This window comes from Balearica regulorum, chromosome 2, assembly GCF_011004875.1.
Source record: "Balearica regulorum gibbericeps isolate bBalReg1 chromosome 2, bBalReg1.pri, whole genome shotgun sequence".
Taxonomy (NCBI): Eukaryota; Metazoa; Chordata; class Aves; order Gruiformes; family Gruidae; genus Balearica; species Balearica regulorum.
The window spans coordinates 65,927,171-65,948,668 of NC_046185.1; the positions used below are offsets into that span (position 1 = coordinate 65,927,171).

The following is a 21,498-nucleotide window of genomic DNA, read 5'->3' on the forward strand; positions in this document are numbered from 1 at the left end:
AGGAGGGGAAGATTTGGGAGGGCAGAATGAAAGCCCCCATAGCCTTTCCTAACACCTGCAGCTTGCTGGATCTGCTGCCTTCCCAGGCAGGGCAGAGGGTAGGTGAGCTTTTAGCCATCCCCCATCAGAGACCTCCCCAGTTGCGAGACTGGCTGGCTGGTGATGGAGATGAATGAGACCCACAGTGCAGTCACACAATTTGAAGCAGTAAGAGCAGCAAGCCCGTTTTGGGCTGCGGGGCCAGCTGGGAGAGACCTGCACCAACTAATCAGCCCCGCAGAGGAAGCACACGCTGCTTGCAGGTGTGAGAGTGGCAGAAGAGATTTGTCACAGGGAATGAGACCAGGAACAAATGAATCAATGATCACGACAGCTGGGAAGTACAAATTGGGGGGATCTGTTATCGAGCTGCTGCAAATTTCTTGCAGGGTTAGCTCTGTTCTGGATTGAGTTGGAGCCTTTATTTTAATCCATCTCCAATTAACCCACTCTTGATGTTCACTGGCACAGTGCAGTGACCAGAGATCCTGACACAGCCTCACAGCAGGGAACATCTGGGTCTCAAGAAATTGTTATTCTGCATCTTTCTGCTATTGTGCCTTATGATGAAGTAAAATCTAAACATTCAGTAAAGGATGCTTGCAAGGACTTGTTCAATTTGCTCTGCGTGCATGGGATGGGGCATATGCTTTTTTCCAGAGGAATTAGAAATGTTTATCATGAATAGGACAGTGAGAAGCATGCCTTCATTCTGGGAGACAAAAAATAAGGGGGGGTTGTTTCTGGGTTTTTTTAAATTATTATTTAAATTATTAAAATTATAAAAAAAAAAAGCTTGTAGATCTTCAAATAGTTATCATACAGTGGTCTGAATATAATTTTCAGGTTTTCTGACATATGCCCTGACATAGGCAGATATAAGGAGAACTGCAAGGTTTTTCAGAGCATATACAGGAAAAATGATAGCTATTTTTTGGGGTGCTTTATTCACTGCAATGTAGAAATCCGCCACCTTTTGGATTCTTTCACTATTAAACAAACCATAAAACAACCCAGACGTACCTCGTATTGATCTCCCGGGCAGAGTCGAGCGAAGCCAGCTAGACCTGGGAAAGAAAGAGAGGGAGGGGCTGTGGGAGGGCCTGGGCAGTGCCCGGCAGCGGGGTGCAGGGGGTGCCCCGGGGCCGCCGCCGCCGCGCTCTGACAGGAGAGGGCGGCAGCCCCTGGCAGCCACTCTGCCAGGAGGTGTTTGTAACCCCCCCCTTAGCACCCCCCAAAGAAAGAGTAACACCCCACCCCCATTTATTTTCTTGTTCTTTTCTTTTTCCTTTCCTTTTTTTTTTTTTTTTTTGGTATACAATTCATTGGGTTATGGTTTCTTGCATATCAAAGATTTGCACCTTCTGACTTTTTTTTGTACGAGAGCTCAAAAGTTTACTTTTGTATTATAATTATAGCAAAAGAAGAAAGAGCTTCCTGATGTCATCTGGCTTCAGAAGCTGAGCTTAGCACCCTTACTATCATGATGCGTAGGCGAGCTGCTGATTACCATGTAGTGCCTGCTGCTTAACACTAACCAGACTGAGCTATACATTTTAACACAGATTCCTTTTTAGTACATCTTAATAGAAACACAAGAGGGACTTCCTCTGTTTGGCATTTCCATAACATTATCATTTCCATACGATCCAAGTATCTTTCAATAGTAAGTACATCAAGAAACACGACTGACACCTGTAACAGGAGATGTATCCCATCTTTCCCCAGAAGGGGAGTTGTGCAGCAAAACACTTGTGGTATATGCTTGCTTGATTTTTTATTTTTATTTTTTTTAAAGGCAGGGCATGATGATGCTATTTTTATATTGGCACTGCGCATATGAAATGGAAAGTTTCCTGAGGCTTGTGACCATCCTGAAATCCCAAGGACGTTACCAGTCCCTCTCCTGGCCTTGTGACCTGTATTTCTACCGGATGCAACTAGTTGGTTTCCATTAATGTAATCCTCTGCCTCCACAGAGAGAATCTCTCCTTTCTCACAGATCTCCTCAGTAGGTGGTTACTGCACTTGTTTTGGTATAAAAATTTACCCAGCTTTGCTGGGTAAGCCTAAAACTATGCCTCTAGTGTTGCAACGCCCAAAGAAACCAGTTTGAGGACACATACAAAGCCTGTGGCAGAAAAAGGAACGAGAACAAACTTTCTGGGGTCTTTGGGCTGCAGTTATCCTAAAATGCCACGGCTGAACATATATGAGTGTGTTAAAATCAAGGCAAGTAAGATGAATGTTAATGTTGGCTTTATTTACTGGGCTGAATTAGTCCTGCTAGCTGGACTGCAGGATCAACTAGGCCCCTGCATGCAGTCATGGCCTGTTCCTGTGGTCTGCAGATCCTCCTCTTCCATTTCTTTGACCAAAAACCAGTTTTCTTCACTCATCTTACTGTTTAGCAGAACAGAGAGGCCCTTGTGCAGAGCTCATATTACCAATTCCTTTCTAATTTATTTACTGTTTATAAATAATTTAAGCTTACTAGCACTCCACTGCTGCTTCTCTCTCCCCAGGCATGCTTTTGTAAGTGAATTTGATCTCTGCTGGGACATCACTGTAAGTATCTGAGGAAAATAAAAGGTCCTTTCTTTGCTCAGTGGATGGGGTGGGAGGGTGAGCGGGGAAACACAGCTTAAAACTCCATATGGACGTTGTGGAGGCAGTGGCTTGGGCAGAGAGACACAGCAGGAAGGGGCAGGAGAGGAGAACCTGGAACTGAGTTCCTGCAGTGGTCAGCGCTGGTCGAGTCTCTTGATCCTGATGAAGAGGGGGCTAAATGCTGACGTGATTACAGGGGATATAGGTACTTTTTGGTAACTGAGTGGCACTTAGGGACTAAATGTATGGTAGGAGCCGATGGCTCTATTGTACCATTTCAAATGTCAAGCCTTTGTAAAAGCACTGTCCTGGGCTTGTAATGCAGATGGGTGCAAACTGGAACACAGGAAGTTCCATCTGAACATGAGCAAAAACTTCACTGTGAGGGTGACCGAGCACTGGCACAGGCTGCCCAGAGAGGTTGTGGAGTCTCCTTCTCTGGAGATACTAAAAACCCACCTGGACGCAATCCTGCGCAACCTGCTCTAGGTGATGCTGCTTTAGCAAGGGATTTGGACTAGATGATCCCCAGAGGTCCCTTCCAACCCCTGCCATTCTGTGACTCTGTGAAACTATGAGATGGGAGGTAGCTCCTGGGGCTTCAGCATAAGCAATTAGGGGATAAGACCATTATGTGGCTGTGGCAAGGTGGCAGGGCCACCTGAAGGCATCAGTTCATGCAGCACGTATAGCTCTGCTCATGTGCAGCATGCTGGACGTGTGGACTTTGGTGCTTGCGCTGGGCTTGGTGTTGCAGAGCCCCTGGTGCGTTAGGCCAGCGTATCGCTCTCCCTGTGCGAAACAGGTGGGCATTTCACTTCCTGCTGTCCTGGCACTTCCCTATACATCATAACAGGACATGCAGATTCCATACAGGGAGTTCTAAATTTTCACACTGGGTTTTCCTGTTTAATTTCAACAGCTGATTACTCCTGAACAGTAATCAAAGCCTGCTGGTAAGTTTATTATCTTCATTTTGAAAAATGATGATGCTTTTTTTTTTTTTTAAATATCAGTCATAAAAACACAGTGTGGGTCTCCTGCTTCCTGTCAGCACTGTGTACATTGGCTTACTTTCAGTGTAAGTGACAGAGGGCACAAAATAAAAATAACTTCCACTGGAATGGCTAGGAACAGATATGCTTTGGGGAGAGGAATGCTTTGATTGTAAATTAGATCCTAAAGTTAGCTGGATGTGCTGCCGTGTAACATAAGGGGGAAGCTTGCTGCATGATCTGTAGGCTTTTGTGCTAGAGCTGTTGTGAGCTTTAGCAATAGCAATGGCTGGATTGTGCTACTGGATTCCTATTCCTAGAGAAAACTATCTAGATAGATAGAAATCTTAGATGTCCTAATTAGAGAATACTTAATGATATGACATTTTTCTTTGCTATTTTCCAATTTGGGCTTCTTTATGTCACGAGAACTGTATTCAAAAGTAGCTGTTGTTTGTGGTTTGTGCTCTGCTCCTGCATGTGAGTGCAGCACCTGGCTTCTCAAGAGCTCTTGAGCTTTGCTGGAGGATTTGGGCATTCAAAAGAGAAGGGACCAGTCATTTGCGATGCCATGACACCTTCTGCAGCATGTCCTGCTGTCAGGAACTGTACATCGCACTGCATTTACAGCAAGTAAGGAAACGCTCTGAGGGACCTGGCCTGATGCAATTCCCCGCATGACCTCGTGTTTCCTTCAGCGTGACCACGCTGCAGTTCTGCTGTGGGTTTTTGTATAGAAATATCTGTCTCAGGCTCTGTGTGTCCATTCCGTAACTTTACATCTATCCATCTTTGATTGCCTTTCCAGTACCTAAGAGTGGGAGCTTTTAAACTTGAAGTTTGGTGCTGTGGGATGGAGCTAGGAGAACTAAAACAGCTGCTGCACTCGTTATCTCTAGTATGGAAGCATGGAGTAACTATTTTAACTTGATCTAAGCTAGATCATGTCTCATGCACTGCAACCCTGGGACACAACTAACTCACAACTGTGACAAGGCATGCAGAATCAAAACCTTGTGTGAGATTTGTGAGCTCTAAAAACTCCATTAGCAATACTGTGATATTTTAAATGGCAGGATTTCAAGTGAAGAATTAAGAGTACGTGAATATTTAGGTGCCGATTTTGGTTTATAGAACTATTTTCATGGCAGTGATTAAAGATCCAAAAAAGATCCCCCCACAATCTCTTCTTTAAGACATTGAGTGTTAAAGGGATAATGGAATTAGCAATACCTGGCGATTCACTGAGGCTTCAGGTAAAACCGATTCCATTGTATTCAAACCCATAAAGTCCCCTGTCATAAAGACAGGGAGTAAACTGAAAGGTAAATACCACCACTGAGTTATCTAGGTGTTTAAATGGTAAACTACCCCCAGGTCTTTGCTTTTGTACATTTGCTCAAAAATAGTAGTACTCAGAATCAGCAAAAGTAAAGGACTTAGAAACAGTTGATGTCAAATTAAGAAAGTATTTCGAACTTCAGTTCCATGGCATTCACCTAATTTCCCAGTCATCTTCTTAAAGGATTATGGAAATAGAGGCAAAAGGTACAGCAGCCTTCAAAATTGAATTGCTTTGGCTGTTGCGAGGAGTATTTGAGGGAAGTAATTAGCCTTGAAAATAAGAAGCAGCATCTCAGAAAGTGTCTCTGTAAGCTTTGATGTTCCTGGCTCTGTGATCCTTTCTACCAGGCAGGGGTGTAAGTTGGGGGTATGAAGGTTCAGCAGAGGGTGCGGTGGGGGAAAACCACACCTACCATAAATGCATGTCATGATGCCCTCACTAATGTGCAAAGAGACCGCTACCATTCAGGGAGAAAGAAGGGAAAGGTGAAAAGACAATTACCTTTCATCTTGATGGAAAACTCCCCCAATAGGTTTTCCAGCTCTGCTTCTATGGTACACATGTTCTGTGTTGGAAAATAGAACAGGGAGGTCAGACAAACCCTCTTTCTTTTCTTTTTTTTTTTCCTTTTCTTCTTTTTTTTTAAGGTCTATTTGGAAGGAAAGATTGTGTTATGCAGATGAAAGATATTTTGCAATAAAATCAATCTACCAGAGCCATCCTCGCTCTTTAGCTAGGTCTGGCCCTAAAAATGGCAGCTGAGCTATGCCTGCTCGCACCAAAGCTGAATGTAACCCCGTGCTCTTCTTCTTTGCGCTCTAATCCTCCCGTTGGCAGAGGGCGGTTGTGGCCCTTGAAGCGTAACCCGGTCACTGTCCCAGTCGTCTCCAGCCAGGACACGTGCCAGCAGCAGCTCCATGCCAAAGTGGCTCCCAGCATGTTTTTAATCTCTCGAGAAACATGAACTATGTTAAGAAAAAAAAAGACTGCGGGGGGACAGGTAACAGACCCTCACTAGTTCTTCCTTCAGATTTCGGAAGGCTGTCACAGCTTGTGTGCTGGGATGTTTGCAACGCTATTGGACCTTTCTTCATCTACTGCCTGTTTAATAACATTGATGCTGAGCACAGCAAGTAGAACTGGAGGGGATGCAGCACACGTCTGTACACACATGGGTGCCAGCCAACCTGCCATCCCAAAATCCATGGGGTGGGAAAGACACATATATATATATACACATATGTAGAATATATGTAGGTTTGGGGCACATTTATGCTTTTTTTTCATGTGCAGCAATTCCTGGGTATAATCCTGCTCTTCTCAAACATAAACATTATTATTTCAAGGAACTCTTTGGGCCCATGCAACCTGTCTTTGTAAGTCATCAGATATTCACCTGAAGACAAACAAATAAATAATAATTCTTCTTTGCTGCATTTGTTTTTAACTCTTTTATCTGAATGAAATTCTCAGTGAAAATCAGTGGCAAAGTTCCCATGGCCTTCAAACTGTGTGAGAGCAAAAGACTAAACTGATGAGGACGTACCTCTGTGTACTCCTTGTAACTCCTGTTGATTTCAGTTAAACTCTCTCGAGCTGCTTTGCTGGCAGGAGACATTGCAAAGGCTTGCTTCATTTTGCTGGCACCATCACAGAGACGTCTTTGGATACAATAGGCTTCATAAAGCTCATCCACCTAGTGGGAACAATGAGCGTGCATTGAAAAAAAACCTGAGAAAACCCAACAAAATAAAACCAACAAACAATGAAGTCATTTGCATTACAAGGAAACTAAGCCAAGCTGTTAGATCCATTGGAAGGGGTGAGCAAATGAAGCTGTGATACTGTTACAGTCTGTGAAAAAGAATCACAAGATAAAAATAGCTTCCACTGTCAAAATCTCGTTACAGCAAGACCAGATGCTGCCAGCAATTCACCTGCCTGCCCTGTGCGCCTTTAACCATTGCTACTCCCTTCTTTCCCTGTCTGGGCTATGTACTAGTACTATCGTAATGGTAGGGCAGGCATGCAGCAAGCTTCTCAAATTCATCGGTGTGGAAGAGCTCTTTCAAAGGCAACTGCAACATCCACAATGCCAAAGAGGACTGGACACATTAAAAGGTACATTTAACAGGGCCAGCATGGTCTCCTGTATTGCTAACAGCAGCTGTGGATCAAGGCTGTTGCAATATGTGACTAATAGGTAAAATTGGAAGCAGGGAGTGATTTTTTTTTTTTTTTAAATTCTCACTGCCTATCCTCCAGAAACTGCAAGTCACAAACAGAATTAACACAAGTAAAGGACTTAGAAACAGTTGATGTCAAATTAATGAAGTTTTGAACTTCGGCTCCACAAGCATTCACATAATTTCCTAGTCATCTTCTCAAAGTCCTTTGGCATGACTTAGGCACCCAACGTTTTGTAAGCACTCTGGCAGTTTTGCAAAACTTACACACAGTTTAAAGTCTCACCTGAACCCAGCTTCAGAGTGCAATGGATTTACGTGTGTCTCATGCTTTGATTTCCCTTTTCCCTCTGATCCCTGCACTGAACGTATACATTTACTCCATCTGAGCTGTTCAGTGGGAGTCTACAGTGGTATAGCTGGTGCATGTATGTGTATATATATATATATACACACACCAGCTATATATAGTGGTATTTATTTATATAAACTTAATCTGCCAGAAACAGGAGATGTAGGTTTTCTAATCTGACTTTATCAGGGTGAGGAGAAGGAAAGGAATAGAGGAAGCTGTATCTTCCTTCTGCTTCTACTGTCCCTGCTAAGATAGGACGATACTTGTTTTTTACCTAGAATAACTTTTTTCCTTTGTTATCTCTGACATCAAGCAATCACTCTGTGCCCCGTAGTGCTTGCTGCTCAATAGTGGGTTTTTTTGTAGCGGGACTGGTCTTCCTGACAGCTTCAAAGTGTTATGTCAACTTTTACAAGGCCAGCTGGGATTCCCAATGGCCGAAGCCTCTGACTTGAGTGATCCCAAACCAAAACAGAGACTGCTTAGCAAAGTGAAAGAGTTCAGCAAAGGATAATGGAGGCACAGGTAGCATTCTGCCATTTCAACGTTGCAAAAAAAGCTTCTTGGAGTCATATCTACTCCTATTTCTCTTGCGAATCAGCAAGCTAAAGACAGCTACTATAAATAGCTGTCACTTGGTATTTACTTCTTCCATCAGGGTGGAGAGTTAGCCTGGGGCTGATGTCCTGCCCCTGCCCATGTGAGTGTGGCCAGGACATACTCATCCGCCCCCCTAAATACGTGGGGTCTGCTGCTGCGCATCCTGTTTTCCTCGCTTTGCTTCCTGTACAGAGTGGCGGTGGGTAGATGGCAGAACGCATTGCCGCGGCCTTGATTCGGTACAGCTGAAAAAGACCTTCTCTGCCATCAGAAACAAAGATGTTTCTTTACCTGCCCAAGCCTGTAAGCTTTAGTGCAGCACGGCTTGGTTCCTTTTGTCTCTGTTGCTGTGGGTTACGGAAAGTGAACTAATGTACGCGGCAAGCTTGAGTAATACTGACCAGTGTTACCTCTTGTTTGGTGCTTTTCAGTCCTATTATAAGCCCAGAAACCATTAGCTCTGAGCAGGCTGGAGTGGGAAGGACTTGAATGGAAATGTTCTTTAAGCACTAATTTTGCCATTCATGTTGCCAGCAAGAGAGAACGTTGTTTGTGGAACAAAATTTCAGTCTATCACCTGATGATTTTTATTTTTTTTTTTGCTCCAAGAGTAAAAGAAGACTGAAATTAAAAGGTTTGGATGGGTTGTCATAATTGGAGCACTTCAAGCTGCGCAAACGCTTTTCAAATGACTCTCAAAAGACATTTCATCCGTCAAAAATAATTCATTCTTTTGTCAGGCTCAGAAAAGCAACTAATTGCTAGCAGATATGTTTATAAGTAAGAGAATACATGACATGGATTTTGTCCAGCTCTAAAATGTATTAGTATAAATCACAAGTACCTCTACTGAATATTCTCACCAATGTAATTAAGTGGATGTGGGCCCCAAACCACGCAGCAAAAGTGTTAGCAGTGAAATCCAGGAATAAATCCAATCTAGCTGCTGCATACAGTAGAGACAACTGCTGAATTAAATTACTTTCAGATGCAACTCTCTTTCTACCTACAGTTTAACAATAAGCATGCAGTGAAATAGATTTTTTCCCAGCAAGTGTCTGACCCTATGTTCTCTCTGTTCCTAAAAGTGGGCAGGAGTGTCTCGGACCTCAGGGGCTACAAACCACGTGGAAACCCTTTCTTTGGCTCCAACCACCAGCCCATCACTGTAAAAATAACGAATCTGGGAGAGGCTTCATCAAGGGGTAGCAGAAGGCCAAGGGTTTGTTTTCCTAATAAACATAGGAGCAGATGCAGAAGAAAGATGATAGGAGCACTCATTACCTTGCTAATGTGGAACTCCAGCCTTCTCATGTATCTTTCGACCGCTTTGATTTGCTGACGGAAAGGAAGAGGCAGAGGGTGAGGCACATTCAAATAAATCAATAAGACACCGCTACCTTAGCTTTGCTAGTCCCTATGAATCTGAGAAACTCCTCCTTAAAACACACAAGGTTTCATTGCCCAGGAATCTGGCCTCAGCTGTCCCACCTCACTACCATTAATCTGCTGCTGGCAATGGAGCTCACTGACTTCTGTACCTAATATATTTTTAAACAAAAAAGAGTTTTTCTTTGATGGGATTTCCCTAGTTTTTTGAATTCTTAAAAAAGCAAAAAAGAAAAGATCAAATTGTCTGGTAACCTCTCCCTCGATGGTGTTGGCCTGGCTAGTAGATCTAGCTGAGAGAGGTTTCCCATGCCAGCCACGTACATCGTACGGATAATAATGCTTCCTTGCAAAACCAGCGTCGAAGAGGGTAACATACCTTATCTAAATCGTACAGGACTCCCTGCAACACAGAAAATGAAACTGTGATTAATTTTGCAACGTAACAGCACCACGAGAAAGTAATGTTTGTCAGTCAATAGAAATCACAAACAAGACCGAGGTTATTGCATCAATGCAAATTCTCTATATCCTGCTCCCACTCCCTGGCTGCTCCAGCACCTCGAGAAGGTTATTGTGCATGATGAAAAAGTGTGACACGTACCAGGCGTGAGTTTCTTTTCATGTCTTTTAACTGAGTAGTCAACTTATCCAGCTCTGTCTGGTGAACTTCCAGATACTCGCTGTAAACACAAACCAGAGAAGGGATGCATGAGCTCTGCAGCACATACCGAGCTGGCTGCTGACCATCCTAAAAGAAAATCTGCACCACAAATGGCTTTCCCCATTCGATCTGTGTTCTGACAAAAACTCATTTATGATCATCTGTCCTAAAAGCAGCTCCCTGCTGCCTTTTTGGGAATAAATAGGAGTCACTTATTTAGCTGTGTATAAGAACTTGGTGTTCTCCTTACGCTGAATGACCAGTTTCAAGTAAGCTAATCTGCTGCTTAGTTTATGGGCTGGTGGCTTCCAGTCACTGCTTTTGTATCTGGCTGGTAAAAGCCCCATTATCATCTGGGACTTTATCTTAAGGGCGATATGAGCCTCTGATAGGACTCTAGGAAATTCTGAGGGAAAAAAAAAAATCTAATGTTGAAATCCCAGCCTTTGGGAGCTTTCCTAGCAATTTGAGCGGAAATGGGATTCTGCCCCCTGTATTCCTGTTTCCTGTACAAATATTTCAGATCTTAAGTGTTAAAATCCAGGCTCCAAGAGGTGTACAATCCTCTCCTATGATTAAGGATCCCTTCCCTATTCCTGTGATATATTTCTCTAGGCTCTAAAATGTCATAGAAACCTTCAATCAACAAGCAGGATAAGGGCTCTTACTTCAGGCCATTCTTCAGGGCTCGATAGACCTCTTCCATCCTTTTAGGCTGGGGCTCTTTGGGTGTGGTGCTGTTCTTATGGCCCAAATTATGCATCTTCTTCACCTTTGCTTGGGGCTTCTTGAGTGCAGAGGAATTTTCAATAAAGGAGTTACACCTGCAAAATGAACATCAAAGAGGAGGAAAGCCCTATAAATCATGATCTCAAAGGAGCGTGGCTTGAAGAAATCTTCTGATATTATCTCTGCTAGCAGAAACGAATCTGCTTCTGTGCCTGCCATATAAAGGCCTGCCTTTGTTTACAGGTTAAGCCTGGGACACGTGCTGTCAGCTTTTGATGTGCCAGTTGCCTTGCTGAGATACGAATGCCGGTCTGGAAATGTCAGGCTGAGTCTGAGGCTCATCAGATGTTTCTCTGTCTTATACCATGCCTGTCCTGCCTCATATTGCTCAGCCACAGCCATAAAAAGGGCCGAGCTACATCCAAACAAAGGGGAACCCAGATAATCTCAGGCATAAAGCCTGGGGGCTCCTAAGAAAGATTGGGGCACGGTTAAGAGTGTGTCTGGAGGACAGCATCACGCCACTGCTCTTGCCTTTGGACAAGGACCCTTTGCCTGCCATTCCTCCTCAATTGCTAACTGGTGGTCTGGCACTCAGAGTCTTCACACAAGTTAAAATTGCTTGTAAAGTAGCCTCTGGGGGTAGCAGGGACTGGATGACTTGGTAAGTGCCTGACTCAAAGCCCTAAGTACTGCCTAGCTAAAGGGCGGTGCAAGGAAAGGTTCTGCAGCCGAGCTCTGCCCTGTTTCCAGCAGGACATGAAGGCAGCCCTGCAAGGGAAACGGAGTAGCTTTGAATTCATAGCAGCGTGGCAATGAGAAAACTGTCTTTCAGGTAGCAACCGTCTTAAACTGAGGGCGGTGGGAAGTGTATCATGTTCCTGCACATTTCACACGTTGAAAAGATCACTGCATAAGTTAGTAAATTAAAATGATTCTCTGAAATTCTCTTACAGCTCTGAGGCATGTGAGGAAGCCCTGCATTAATGGGGGAGAGGCAACCAGGCACTTGGTAGCTAAGACAGAGGGTAACAGCTTAGTTATACAAACAATATATTGAGAGATTTTAGCCTAGAAGGCTTTCTTTGGCAAGTCAGAGAGAAGGAAGTCCTCTCTCACCTCTTTTCCACCTTCACCCCCTAAACCCCAGGGGCCCGATTTGGAAATTCCCCTTAGAGAGCACAGCACTTGCCTGGAGCGTCTCTCCTGAAGCCCGCTGAAGCCAGCGAAGGACTGGCTTCTAATAATCCCATTAGGACCTCCTGGAGAGAATGAATGTGATCCTATTGACATGATTTCAGGGAGCCTGGAAGATATTCCTGAAAAACAACAGAAAGCAGGTCAGCGACGATGGAGGGTAGCAGGCAGGCAGTAAGCCAGGACTGCCTGGTGTCCATTAGTCGTGGTAGGGGGTAACTGAACCCCATGAGGGGCCGTGAGCCAGGGCACGAATCTGTTTGTGTTGTCAAATTGTCCTGCCTCAAAAATAAAATGGTCCTATTTTCATTTCTGACTTATAGCCCAGGGTCTACTGAAAATGTGCCAGAGACACAAAGAGGGTCTGGATGTGGGACTGGAAACCAGATGCCACAGTGTGATAATCCCAATGCCATCCCTGATTTCTGCCATGCTTGGCATGCTTCTCCCCCTGCCCTGGTGTCCCCATCTGCTAAATCAAGGTGTCCTGGAGATTATTTTGGGAGTGTGCAGAGCTCTTAAGGGGCACTCACCAACACCACAAAGTGTTATTACATATAATAAAATAAAACAAGAGGGTTCATTCAGCATGAATCAAGTCCTGCAGCTTGCCTTTGATCCTTGTTCATTTTCCCCGTGGCTGTTCCCTCCTGGCTGCTGAGAAGGTAGACGCGGTGGGTGTACGTGCCGTGATGAGAGAAGGATGCTCTCCACCAAAACAGAGGCGAGTAAACAAGCTCCAGGCACCGTATGCTCTGCATTTCATGTGTCCGGGGGGGGCTCAGCACCCGGGGAGGAAACTCTTGCTCTGTGTGTGTGCCATTTTCAATGCCCAGCTTGGCTTCTACACCAAAATAAGGTGATTTCAAACCCACCCACAAAGTGCCGTGGTTCACAACAGCTCCATCAGGTTGCTGCTGCCACGAGGGGAAAGGGGGATGCTTCCCTCTTCCCCTTCCCTTCCTCCTTGATCTGCTGTTTTCCTTGTCTCAACCCTGGGTGCTTGCTGCCCTCGGCAGACAACGAAGCAGATTTTTTTGCTGTCTTGCTCTTGCGCTGCTCCAGTGAGGTGAATGGCCTCACCGAGCCGTCTGAGGAGTATGAGGGCCAGCTGAGGCCAGGCATCAGGGCAGGGAGCGGGAGGGGAAGGGGATGCTGGAGAAGGGGGCACTGGTCAGTGGGTGCTGCCAGGGACTGGTTCCCCTGTCCTGCAGGACCCGTTCTCTCACTGCCTCCTTCCTTTCCGGGGTGCCAGCACGGCTGCTAGCACCATTGCACTGAGAAACTAGGCCAGCTTAAAAATAACCTGACAAAAAAATGAAAAAAAAAAGGGGGGGGTTTTAACAATTTTTTTCTCCATTTATTTTAAAAGCTGGACCTGGCCTGCCCCCAGTCCATTTCACTCCAACAGCTGGGCCGAGGGGTGAGTTCGGTGCCGAGGCAGGACGGCGTGGCAAGGACTGGAGCTGCTTGCAGACCATGGAGCTGATGCTCTGTGAAACTGTGACCTACAACACCGAGATGGTGAGAGCGAGTCTAAACCACCAACCCATCCCTGCAGACGAGCAATGATCACGAGCACCCAAAAAAAGCAGCCCACTTGTGAAGGCCACAGATTTGTAATGTAAGCCTTCGCAACTGAACGTATTTATCAAAGATAAGCACCAGACCTACATGGTGCCTGCACGGCAAACACTCACTGCAGAAAGCAAATACATGGGGAAATGTCGTGTGCTGTCCAGTTATGTTTAATTTGTAGCACTAAGCTGGGCAAACACTCTTTGAGGTGACATTAGGCGTCGTGGTGAACTACTGCTTCTCCGTGGAGAGGACTGCATTGCCCGAGGAGCTGCTTTGTCAGGAATATTTCTGCAAGAGCTCTGCCAGAAATATTTCTTCCAGTCCCAACATTGCCAGTGCTACTGGTAACATGAAGTTTTCTCCATTGCACAACCAAATCGGCATAAATCTTTCTGTTTCAGAAGCAAAAGCTGCCCCCTGTGACTGGAAGGCCATCAGAGATACCACCTGGACTGGAATTAAGGCCAGTTTTCTCCTCTACTGCGCCCAGCAGACAATGGTGCTCCACCATTCCTCTCCCTGGCCTAGCCTGGAAGCAGCACGTCCAGCTCAGGGCCATGCCAGTTTATCCACAGTGAGGATAAACCCGTGGGACAGAGAAGTTGCTCTCAGGCAGACCAGTGCCATCAGCACCTGCGCTGAGCAGAAACCCACGGCCAGGAGAGACCGGGGGGAAGGGAGAGGGTGGGAGCAGGAGGGGCTCGGGCACAGCTGCTCCTCGTAGGCTCAGGAGGAACCGCAGTGAGGATGTGCTTTGGCTAATTCACACAGGGGTAAACATGCTTGAGCCACAGCCAGAAATACTTGAGTCTTTGGTTAATGAGAGCCCAAATTTAGCCCTACACTCATAGAACCATAGAATGGTTTGGGTTGGAAGGGACCTCAAAGACCATCTAGTTCCAACCCCCCTGCCACGGGCAGGGGCATCTTCGACTAGACCAGGTTGCCCAAAGCTCCATCCAACCTGGACAACTCACCCCTAGCTCCTTAAGGCTCTCAGCACACCTCTGCAGGGCTGAGACCCAGCACTTAGCAAAAGCCACTTTGCAGCTTCCAGGATCAAACCTTGCATCCCTGTAAACAGTACAGCATCTACCCACATCAGCTGACATCTAACAGTTCAAACCCCATCAGGAACCACCTCCCAAGAGACAAAGCGGAAACCGCCCACAAATAACCTTAAGTCAGTTATGCTGCATGCTGTACGCTACCATTTGCATACAGGAGTTGCACTAAAAGTTGGGCCCAGAGTGCCAAGGAGCAGAAAAGCCCTTGCAAGTGTTCAGCACTTGCCCTGTTTGACAGTATGATTAACACCCCCCAGGACAGCATCTGGAGATCTATGAGGGTAGAAGCTAAACAACACTGACAGAGGAGATTTAACTGCGTAAACGTCAGCCCTTCCTCAGAAAATAAGGGGAACAAAACCAAACTTGAAGTTGGGTACTAGTCATAACCACACTGGCTATAAAAACTTAATTACTTTAGAATCAAAATACCTCTCAAAATGCTAACATCTCCCACACAATGAGTATCTTCTGTATTAATGTGAATGAAAGATGAATGGGTTTCACTCCTTGTGTCTATGTATGACCACAAACACATGCACTGGAAGCGTTTAGGTTTTTCTTTGGCTTTGGGGAAACTGAAAAAAAAATTTTGGAAAAGGAAATTTTTTTTTTTTTTTTTTTTTACTCAAGCACTCATGGCTTTGCAATGCTTTAGTAGCTATGACTTTCCTCAAGATACCAGAAGGAAGTGCGGAAGAAGTGCAATTGAAATGCATATTGAAGACCTGCCTGGAGCTACTTCTGCTTTGCTTTTGCATAAAATGGTCAGAACTCAGAGCCCAGATAGGCTTGTGCTCTTTCTATATATGATATATAATCTTGGTGATTAATGTATGTTTAATTTCTGTACAGAAGAAAACTGTGATAAAAGGAGGTAACAGAGTCAGAACTGATGAAATCTCCCAGTTCTGTTCAGTTACTTTTCAATTTGTCAGGTTAGAGGTTGACTCTATTGTACAAACACAATCTGTTCTTAAGCTTTAAACTTACAGTGCTGACATCTCAGATATTTCCAACTGACCTCACAAAATCACACCGACTCTGCCTAGCAGCAGCAGCCCCTTAGCCCAGATTTACAGACAGTGGCTGCATACAGGCACCACGTTGATGGATTATTTATGATACCTACATCTAGCAAATACACTTTGAGTGATGAGTATTTGTCACACTGTTGTAATATACTTTGTAGAAGGGGATTTCTTTTCCTGTCCCTTAAACCACTCACAGACCTCTGTGCTATCGACTAAATAAACCTACCGCTGAATTTAAGAATACAATTGTATTCTGATTATATGCATAGATGTAGTCACTAGTATAATTTCAATAAGGCTCAGCCGACAAGGACTTAACCAGATCTCTTGCTGACCTGACCAGTATCCCTATAGATGAACACTACTAAGGGGATTTTGGTGCTACTCAAGGCAGTGACCAAGTTTCTAAGTCTACATTTAGTAGTTACCTGATATAATGCCACTGTCTTCTAGATACAGTATGCATTTTGCTCTCAATATAAAGCATATTGCACATCTAAAGTGGTATTAAATGCTTTTGAGATTCGAGAGATCCATCTCAGCAGTGGATGCAAAGAGTACGCTTACATTTTTAAATCTATATAGCTAATGAACCACTGATGTTTCATTTTAAAAAGTCACCAGTCTGCTTACTGCTAATATAAGTGTGCGCTGTGTAGGAACATAATTAATATAATTAGTATTGCCCATGCTAAGTGCATGGCAGATGAATGATGAGCCCATAAGCAGAGTCAAGGGATAAGGTGAAATCCCATCAGTACTCTTTCTCCTCCCTAGTCACTGACAGCTTGCAGCAGATAATTGATGATGTCTCTGTCCCCAGGGAAATAAAAGTCCCCTCTCCCAGCTCTCCTTTCAGTCTGGAAACAGGGAAACAGCTGAGCCTGAGCTAATGAGAGGGGAAGGGACCCTCGAGCCCATCACTTCCACAGGGCTGTGCTCTCTTCATCACCCTCAGCATGGACCTCCACCTCCTGTAATGCTGAAATATTTGATAAACAATTTGGACTTCAATCCAAGCTAAGAGAGGAGAAATTCAGTCAGAAACACAATTGCTAAATCTAGACTGACTTTCACACGGTCTCTTTTTGTTTGCTTTTTCCCCATGACCAATCTGGAGACAATAGTTTTTTGTTCACCATGTGATGAGGGGAAGTTGGTTTTATTACACATGTGCTAGCAACCACGTAAAGCTGCAATGAACATACCAGTGCTAATGGTGCCCTTGATTGCTCCTGCTCTCTCCTTGTAGCAGCTACAGTTATGTCTCCAAGTCTAGAGTTTGCTGCAGGATGTTCAGCAGCTGAGAGTTCATGAACAGAGGCTTTGAGGACACTTTGGGATTATGTATAATCCTTGACTAAATGGGAACGGGGGGTAGGACTCAACGACTGAAGGGACCCTTGATAACCCTCTGTTCCTATCTTATTTTTTTTGTGTGATATGTTTCAAGGCACATTCAGGATTTAAGGAGCTGAAATCCCTACAGTGAGATGGTTTGTATGTTGTTGCCTTTGCTGATCTGTGGTCTGCAGGCCATCCGTTAAAACTTGGTGGTAATTATTTAGGTTAAGGTAAGACATGGTAGTCCACTAAACTGCTGTGAGTGGATTGCTACAGAAGTCAACTGATTCTGTGTTGCATGCTAGGAACATTTCTTACCTGCAAACCTGGGGTATGTCCAACAAATGAACTGATATCTTCTTGAATAATGAAAGAAATGATTATGTTCCTCTCTCATCTATGTCAAAGTCTACGTTCTGCTTATCAGACTAGCTGGCCAGCTTACAAAGGTAAAAACTTTCAATTGCAGTAAGATCCCATTTAGGACTGCGCATCTCCAAAAGAATAAATCCAGTAACAGAAGAAACCGATTACACCCTAGAAGGCATGTCCTCCTCCCAACCAGCCAAGTCTTTGTGCTTCGCACTCATAAACCCAAAGAGCACAATTCAATTCTAAACTCAGGCTCAGTTCAATGCTAAACTCATTCAGTACGCCTTCAGCTGGTGTCGCTTGCTTTTGTAGCCTCAAGTCTAGTAATTTTTAATATTCATTTTCAAACTTCTTCCTTCTGACTTAATTGAATCACCCTGGCAGTATGAGGCCAGTGTGGCCACTAGCCCAGATAACAACCTGTAATTTATGGTTTCCATGTTGCCTAGACTCCTAGAAGGCAGAGAGGTATGCATCTTGGACAATAATGTAGACATTCTTGTGGATGTTTTTTTAATATAAAAATTTGGCAATAATATAAGGGTAAGAGCTCTCAGGAGCATTATAAAAACTTTCACAAGAAATTTAATTCTTTCATGCAAGTTTTTACACTTTTAGGACAAAAACTCTTAGGCATTAGTGCACAGGCTCATAATTACTGAATGTGCCAGGAATATTTCCGTGGGATGGGATCTCCTGGAAGCAACTGTAGAAAGCTGTCTTCTGTTGGTCATTGGATTACATGAATTAAGACTTTCATGGCACATTTTAGGCTCCCAGGGATTGGGCTGCTATTTCCTTGTGCAGGGTAGCGTTTGCCGGAGTTGTACAGACATGTGAGCTACATCTGAAGAACTATTCTTGGTTGCCTGAACAAAATCATGTGCATTTGTTCCATCAAAGTCCAAGGCTATGAGATATTCCTAAATAGCAGCATATGGCTATACTGACAAGCACACTTCCCAAGCCTACATCAGCCGGTGAAAGGCCAGCAGATCTGTGAGCTTCAAATGTTAATTTTAGCGTACAGAAAAAGAACCACGTGGGCTTACCAGCGTGGCTGTGGAGAGAAGTATTGCACTGAGAAGGAGCTAAAGCGACATGGCTCCCTCTCTTTCAAATGGGAGATGTGGGAGCACCCGGGTCATGCTTGGGCAGGCATCCAAGCCATTGATAGCCACGTATTCCTGCCCCAGCACAAGGAGGGAAACTTCTGTCCCATCTCTTGCATCATCAAGAATCTTAGTTTAACCCACAGCAGCTCACGCTGCCCACGCTGGCAGCCTGAGGTGGGTCTCTTCTTCCCCCTGCCACGGACATTCAAGCCTCGCCTCCCGTGCCACTGACTATCCAGTGGGATTTCTCTGAAGGCTGGTGCTCCCTTTTCACCGACAGCTTTATCTGCGTCAGTGATGCCTGCAGTGATTCTATCATCTTTTCTAAGTCGTATTTCAATACCTGCAGTTTGGGTGGATTTGGTTTTTACAATGCACAAAGAAGCGTTTATGTAACTCATGTATCTTTTATAGCTCTGCTTAAGGACATAGCTGGGACCTCTGCTTTGCCACGCAGAAACCCCTTCGAGTGAGGACAAGGCACCATTACCTGTTTCTAATAAACAAAAATGTTAGTTTGGGGTACTTCGGTACCAAATTTTAGCTTTTGTTTCAAGTAATATTTTTCCCAAGACTTGATACTAACAGCAAGACTTGTACTTTATGGTCTCATTTCTGGAAGAACATTTTTTATGTTGTACGTAAGGACATTTTAAACTCAAATCCTACAGTATTTGCTAGCTCCTCACTAGACACCCTGAGCAGAAACACAAGTCGTCTACCATCTGGAATAGCTCATGCTGTTTGTTCTGCTCCTCCTACCCAAACTGGATGAAGTACATCATAAACCAAAAAGCAATAATAATAGTAAGAGAAAAGCTAACAATCTGGGTCAATAGCAAAATGGTAAAGAATATGTGGCTGTAAATGTATAGGACCTGACACTGCAATATAGCTCCATAAATTCAGTAAGCATTGGTCGTCTTTCACACCAGTCTAGGTGCCAAAGTCAGTGTGGGGACTTTTAACTTCATCTTTTATTTTTACTGTAAAATACGCCTTTGGCTCTAACACTCATCACCTCACTAGCACAGAAATAATGAACGGTGGTGGCTCAGGTAAAAGCAGCACTCTTCTGTGTCGTACCGTGATTAGCTTTCTTCCTGCCCTTTTTGTAGCTACTCTTTCACCAGAGCTCTCGGTACGTGCCCCGTTTCCCTGGCCGGGGACCCGCAAACTGCCCTTTCCTCAGCTTAACCTCCCCCCAGAGAAACCCCGACAGCGCCGCTCCTTACCCCTGGTTTAGCACGTGCCGAAAACATAAGGAGAGGGAAATGCAAATGAGTTATTTTGCTGTAATAAACCCAAGGAAAATAAATTTGATCTTAAATGGCTCGCGTGCATGACAGATGGTTTCGTGGTAGCTGACCTCGTTTTTTTCAGTTTCACCATTTGTTTCGTGCTGGCGGCTGGCGTGAGCGTGCGCACGACCCCCACGCGGGGCCCTCCCTAGTGCCGTTCCCTTACAGCACTAGGAACACAGAGCAATCATATTCAGCTGGCATTAGCGTAGAGAAGCAAAATTTGGTCTGTAACAGTACGTATCAGCGTGGCTGAGGGATCAGACTCCGGCCGTCTAATTAGCTTTGACGTTCATTCATTTCAAACCCACCCTAGTATGCAGAATTATCTTTGATTAGAAGTCAAGTCCACTTCTACTCATCATTGATTATTCTTTATGTCAATTAAAGAATTAATTAAAAACAAAGCCCCCCTGCTGTTCAAGTGCTGGCAAATAATCTAAAGAAAAAGCATTTCTGAAAACCAACCCAGGATGATCATCTCGTGCTTTAAACCCACCGTGCACCGAATCCATGACGGTGGTCAGCACGAGTGACCTGCACATGCAACGGATCACGCTGTCATTCTGGCAGCCCTACGCGGGAGTAAACATGGAAAACGTTGTGCTGCTCTGTTATCTATCCCTATATTAGGAGATAAACTACAAGGAGCAATCTTGTGAGACGTAGTAAGACTATCAGGATGCAAAACGGGCTGCGGGAATTACTCTGTTTAGCAGCAGCCTGGCTACTTCTCTACCTCTTTCGGCATATGCCGCTGAACACTGCCCGGCTGACCACATGCGTTGAGCGGAATTTCAATTTCTCAGTTCAGATCACAAAAAGTGATCAACCTATTCTGCACTGTCGGGACCATTAGCAGTAGGGGAATCGTAGGAAACCAGAGTGGTACTGGTGGTGTCCCTTGTCCCTTACTGACCAACAGTAACATTTGGGCGAGCCCAAGAGAGTAAGATCTGAGAAGAAGTGGGGTAAGTCAGCCCTAATGTTAACAGATGCAACTCTGGTTGGAGTCTTTCGGCAAAATCCACGACAACAGTGAGCAGTGACCTAAATTTGTATGATGTCAAGTGTAAGCAGTAGAGTGGCCTCACTTTCTCAGACTGTGTAAGGAACGAACACAAAAACCTTCTCACTAGCAGGAGAGAAAAGCAATGACCCAGCGGTGTTTAATATAAAATCATCCTAAAGAGTGCTGCTTTCTTTTATTACTTTGCACCAGCAGTTCTAGTGCTTACAACCCTCATTTAATGCAGACAGCAGCAGCACAGGCAGGGACAGGCAGCCAAGGCTACCACCTCTACTACTACCTCTTTGCATCTGCAGGAAAGTAAACGCATCAAGTAGACACATGTAGGATGGTCTAGGTAACCAGTGGGCTGCTCTAGAGATTATTTGTTTTGCTTTGGCCAAGACAGACAAACTGTAGCTTTACTTGGTATCCACTCCAGGTACGCTCTAATATAAGCATGAGTGAGCTAAATTAAACAAATAAGATAGGTTTTCATCCCTGAAAGGAAAGTAAAACATTATTGTTGTCAAATCCTTTCAGTCGTTAATGAGATACAAACGCTT

At 44.6% G+C, this 21,498-nt stretch overlaps 1 protein-coding gene across 1 annotated transcript in view; it reads right to left on the reverse strand.

The window, feature by feature from the left end:
- RIPOR2 (RHO family interacting cell polarization regulator 2) overlaps positions 1-21,498 on the reverse strand; it is a 69,586-nt gene that overhangs the window by 22,984 nt on the left and 25,104 nt on the right. The window contains 8 exon segments of the mRNA XM_075744580.1: positions 1,063-1,106; positions 5,491-5,554; positions 6,536-6,685; positions 9,415-9,468; positions 9,899-9,922; positions 10,124-10,202; positions 10,852-11,007; positions 12,105-12,231. Coding sequence (XP_075600695.1) covers positions 1,063-1,106; positions 5,491-5,554; positions 6,536-6,685; positions 9,415-9,468; positions 9,899-9,922; positions 10,124-10,202; positions 10,852-11,007; positions 12,105-12,231 — 698 coding nt within the window.